At 38.5% G+C, this 2,048-nt stretch overlaps 1 protein-coding gene across 1 annotated transcript; it reads right to left on the minus strand.

The window, feature by feature from the left end:
* Positions 1-1,375: 1,375 nt before the first annotated feature.
* On the minus strand, positions 1,376-1,687 carry LOC127447310 (protein reprimo A-like). Its single transcript, XM_051709096.1, has one exon. The coding sequence runs from the start codon at positions 1,685-1,687 to the stop codon at positions 1,376-1,378; it is 312 nt and encodes a 103-aa protein (XP_051565056.1).
* Between the last annotated feature and the right edge of the window lie 361 nt (positions 1,688-2,048).

The following is a 2,048-nucleotide window of genomic DNA, read 5'->3' on the forward strand; positions in this document are numbered from 1 at the left end:
CATTTTGCTGTCTCAAAAGTATTTGCCAAAGTTGAAAATTTTGCCCTATAACTATTGTCCCCCAAGTGTGGAGTAAAAGGCTCCCTCGCCACCTTTTTTATAATAATAATAATAATAATAATAATAATAATAATAAACAAAATAAGTTACCATCTGTTATTATTTCTTTTCACACAAATGATGTTGTTCCATCAATATTCTATAAAAAGAGATGTATTTTTTCAGTCTGATACATTTAATGTGTGCCTTAGCCCTGTTGTACCCAACAATACATGTACATTATAAGCATTTCAAAAACAGACCGGCTGTATGTTTGTAGTACAAAGGGTTCATGAACTGCAAATATTTAGTTTTAATTTTAGGGGGAGTGTAAATCAACATCTACAGTTCAATTCAGATGTTTGCCAGTTTGCCAGCCACCAACGCACTGGATTGTACAGCTGCAGTGACTCTGGAAACATGACAAAAAGCTCATGTAATTGGTCAGTCAGTTTTCTTCTCAGTCCAATATAAAAAATATAATTTCTATATAATATTATACAATAATATAATAAAAAATAGATACAGAAAATGACATGATTTTGTATACACTACGCTAAATGCAGCGTTCCCTTTTCCCCAGCAGTATGTGGGACATGAAATGTTCCTCAGAAAATGCTTCAATCTACATACAGACAGAAATTTCCAGAAGGCAAATTCATCATATTTAATTATGCTTTTTCAGAATAGGCCTACTCTATGTATTTAAAAACAGTATACACTATAAAAAGATTAAGCTGTTACTGTACCTTAAGGATCTATTTATACGTGGTCTAAACTGATATTCATTAGTTTAACCATAATTTAGTTTATTAAAGTCATATTTTGAATAAAACATGTTACCATGTTGTTACCTATGTTATGTATTCACGTCACACAGCATTCCTGTAAAGAAGGGTAAAGTTTAGATTAGCCTACATATTGAAAATATGAGAGAAAAAAGATTTTATTGGAAATATGAATTTATTGTATTAAACATGACAGCTTAAACTTACTAAACAACAAATAATCAGTGCAGTGCTCACATTGTGCTTTACAGGTCCATAACATTACAAAAACAATCTCCTCTGCGTTTGCGCACAGAAACATTTTCAATGAAATTTGCGAGACTACATCACGTATGTTCATATGGGATTTGGGTGGTTCATCCATAAATGAAGAAGGTGAAAAGGCGTGTGCGCAAACAGCAGACAGTGCGTTCAGTTGATCTCCACATAGTTCAGCCCAAGCCAAATAACACTGTGTACTTTTTGTAAAGAGGCCATCAAATATGTCCATCAGGAGGTGCATAGACCGGTCAAGTTTCTGTTTTGGCAGTAGATAATCCTCATCATTTCTAGTACGCGCCCACGATGACCGTTTCTACCTCTTTGGAGGGTCTCCGCTCCGTTACCAAAAAGTTAATCATTCCCTCCGACTTGATAAGCAAGTTACAGCCCAGGAAAAAGATCCCGAAGACTACGGTGAGGGAGAGGACGCACATCACCGCGATCTGAACTATTCTCATGATGAAGAGACTTCTCTCGTCCGGTGCGGCCGCCGTGAAGCCGTTATCCGTCACCACCGACGATAAGTTACAGCACAACAGGATATCCTCAGTCCGGTTGGAGAAAATCCCACTGTCCGTTTGGTTGAATGTAAAATTCATGTCCACTTTCCAAAAGACAGTGCACAGAGAGAATCTCGAAAGAGTAAAAGTGTTCAGCGAGTTCGGAAGTGAAAGTCTGAGCACATGAGGAATTGGCGAAAACTGTGCTTGTAAAGTCAGGCGCACCCCTCCAGCGTGGCGTCCCAAAACGCGCTCCCGCTTTGATGCTTCTTTAACCACATTCAGTGAGCGCAGCTCAACATCACACCTGCCTGTGTTAAAACCTTTGGGCTATGGGAGGCGACGGATGTTCCCCCTGTCTTAAATTCATGCCTTGTTGCGCCACCTACAGCAAAACACCGCGTAGTGTTGGAGAGTCAATCTAAAAACTAAGAGTTTTTGAGGTTTAATGGACCGGTTA

This window comes from Myxocyprinus asiaticus, chromosome 10 (assembly GCF_019703515.2).
Source record: "Myxocyprinus asiaticus isolate MX2 ecotype Aquarium Trade chromosome 10, UBuf_Myxa_2, whole genome shotgun sequence".
NCBI classification, from domain to species: Eukaryota; Metazoa; Chordata; class Actinopteri; order Cypriniformes; family Catostomidae; genus Myxocyprinus; species Myxocyprinus asiaticus.